This window comes from Limulus polyphemus, unplaced genomic scaffold (genome assembly GCF_000517525.1).
Source record: "Limulus polyphemus unplaced genomic scaffold, Limulus_polyphemus-2.1.2 Scaffold11423, whole genome shotgun sequence".
NCBI lineage: Eukaryota > Metazoa > Arthropoda > Merostomata > Xiphosura > Limulidae > Limulus > Limulus polyphemus.
This window is the reverse complement of record NW_013677033.1, coordinates 6948-10377: the sequence shown is the minus strand read 5'-3', so window position 1 is coordinate 10377 and position 3430 is coordinate 6948. Positions and strand designations below refer to the sequence as shown.

General features: G+C 30.1%; 1 protein-coding gene across 1 annotated transcript in view; it reads left to right on the top strand.

The window, feature by feature from the left end:
- Positions 1-3430, top strand: part of LOC111083823 (degenerin mec-10-like) — a gene marked incomplete at its 5' end in the record, with an annotated part of 9660 nt that overhangs the window by 1086 nt on the left and 5144 nt on the right. Inside the window, one exon of the mRNA XM_022380520.1 lies at positions 1482-1554. Within this exon, the coding sequence (XP_022236228.1) occupies positions 1482-1554 (73 nt within the window). The remainder of the gene's footprint in view (positions 1-1481; positions 1555-3430) is intronic.

The window sequence follows — 3430 nt, the reverse complement described above, 5'->3', positions numbered from 1 at the left end:
ATGATAGCTAGTCAACAGTATGATAGCTAGTCAACAGTATGATAGCTAGTCAACAGTATGACAGCTAGTCAACAGTATGACAGCTAGTCAACAGTATGATAGCTAGTCAACAGTATGATAGCTAGTCAACAAGGAAATGTATATTGTTTTATTTGAAGAACAATTCAGATAGTTTGTCACATACACGCATATTTACTCAAAATACAAATGATTAGCCAGCAGGTGAGTTAGCGTTTTAATGTAACTACACATTATAGATAAATTAAATGATAGAAGGAAATAATAAATGAACGATAAACACAACCATAAACATTAAAAAAATAGAATTTGCTATGTCGCAATACAAAATCCGGATAAGTTTAAACAACCAACTGAACACTGCTACATCTGTGTTTTATTAGCCCAGTTAGATGATCTGTTATTCAACCCAGTTGAACACTGCTACATCTGTGTTTTATTAGCCCAGTTAGATGATATGTTATTCAACCCAGTTGAACACTGCTACATCTGTGTTTTATTAGCCCAGTTAGATGATATGTTATTCAACTCAGTTGAACACTGCTACATCTGTGTTTTATTAGCCCAGTTAGATGATCTGTTATTCAACTCAGTTAAACACTGCTACATCTGTGTTTTATTAGCCCAGTTAGATGATCTGTTATTCAACTCAGTTGAACACTGCTACATCTGTGTTTTATTAGCCCAGTTAGATGATGTGTTATTCAACTGAGTTTCACACTCCTACATAACGAGCTAATTGAATCATTGTTACAGTCTAGATAACGAGCTAATTGAATCATTGTTACAGTCTACATAACGAGCTAATTGAATCATTGTTACAGTCTAGGTAACGAGCTAATTGAATCATTGTTACAGTCTACATAACGAGCTAATTGAATCATTGTTACAGTCTACATAACGAGCTAATTGGATCATTGTTACAGTCTAGATAACGAGCTAATTGAATCATTGTTACAGTCTACATAACGAGCTAATTGAATCATTGTTACAGTCTACATAACGAGCTAATTGAATCATTGTTACAGTCTAGATAACGAGCTAATTGAATCATTGTTACAGTCTACATAACGAGCTAATTGAATCATTGTTACAGTCTAGATAACGAGCTAATTGAATCATTGTTACAGTCTACATAAAACTTGTGAAATTAGTGAAAGTAAATATTTCTTTTTGAGTAAGGTAAACACTACGAAAGTTATTAAGAGGGAATATTTAAAAAAAATGAAGCATTCAGATGTTAAAAGGTTTTTCACGACGTCTGATTTACTACGCGATTATAAATATTTTTGTTAACAGATTTGGTTGTGATTATAACATGAAAATTATATTAAAATAAGGTTGAAAACAGATTAGCCTGACTGAACGGTACCGATATGCAACTGAATTTGTTTACTTTACTAAATCAAGCCTTGATTAAAACAACATTTATACCTCTGCGTGATATGTGTTTTTGACTTTAGTGTGCTGTTTGGACGACGTTCTGGCGGGTGTGATGAATAGAACATTCAAATGTGACTGTCCTCTTCCCTGCAGGTGACGTAACTCAGATTTTTATTATTAAAATGTTAAATTATTATTTCACAGTGTGAACTATAGTAGCCTAAACGTGTTAATTTATATATTACATGTGTTTAGTGGAAGTAAAAAAACATTAATTAGAAAACTTGGCATATTACGAATTATCGTACAATATTATTGCTGAGTTTAAGAAACTTAGGAACATGATACATACACATCTGGACGAGTTATTGTTATGTATGACCTTGATTAAGTATTGTTCTACGTGATCCTGATTAAGTATTGTTCTACGTGATCTTGATTAAGTATTGTTATGTATGATCTTGATTAAGTATTGTTCTACGTGATCTTGGTTAAATATTGTTCTACGTGATCTTGATTAAGTATTGTTCTACGTAATCTTGATTAAGTATTGTTCTACGTGAACTTGATTAAGTATTGTTCTACGTGAACTTGATTAAGTATTGTTCTACGTAATCTTGATTAAGTATTGTTCTACGTGAACTTGATTAAGTATTGTTCTACGTGATCTTGATTAAGTATTGTTCTACGTGATCTTGATTAAATATTGTTCTACGTAATCTTGATTAAGTATTGTTCTACGTGAACTTGATTAAGTATTGTTCTACGTGATCTTGATTAAGTATTGTTCTACGTAATCTTGATTAAGTATTGTTCTACGTGAACTTGATTAAGTATTGTTCTACGTGATCTTGATTAAGTATTGTTCTACGTAATCTTGATTAAGTATTGTTCTACGTGAACTTGATTAAGTATTGTTCTACGTGATCTTGATTAAGTATTGTTCTACGTGATCTTGATTAAGTATTGTTCTACGTGATCTTGGTTAAATATTGTTCTACGTGATCTTGATTAAGTATTGTTCTACGTGATCTTGGTGAGGTACGTGTGATACATACTAAAACATTGGTTCTGTATAATTAAGATAGAGAGAAGTGAATCCAAACCTCCCATGCGGTTATATAAGTTGAGGATGTTTACCTTTTGTATCTGTTCAATGAGAAGTTACAATTGTAATTTAGAATTAATATGTAAGTTTGGTTCTCTTAGTACACTAACGGTACATCTTTCAATTATGTTTGTGCGATTGTATTTTAATATAAAAGAAGATTCTTTAATGTCTCTGAATCTATTTTTAAATGTTTTATTTCAATTCTGTGCAAAACATATGTTAAATGCTTAAATGCTCTGTGGTCACAGTATATTTAAACAGATTTTTTAATACATACTTTAAAGTCATTTGACGCATTTACAGGTAACCTACAAAATATGTAAGTTACATATTTAAATAATACACATCTGTGTAACTCCAACATATGTAAGTTACATATTTAAATAATACACGTCTGTGTAACTCCAACATATGTAAGTTACATATTTAAATAATACACATCTGTATAACTCCAACTTATGTAAGTTACATATTTAAATAATATACACATCTGTGTAACTCCAAAATATGTAAGTTACATATTTAAATAATACACATCTGTGTAACTCCAAAATATGTTAGTTACATATTTAAATAATACACATCTGTGTAACTCCAAAATATGTAAGTTACATAGTTAAATAATACACATCTGTGTAACTCCAAAATATGTAAGTTACATATTTAAATAATACACATCTGCGTAACTCCAAAATATGTAAGTTACATATTTAAATAATACACATCTGTGTAACTCCAAAATATGTTAGTTACATATTTAAATAATACACATCTGTGTAACTCCAAAATATGTAAGTTACATAGTTAAATAATACACATCTGTGTAACTCCAAAATATGTAAGTTACATATTTAAATAATACACATCTGCGTAACTCCAAAATATGTAAGTTACATATTTAAATAATACACATCTGTG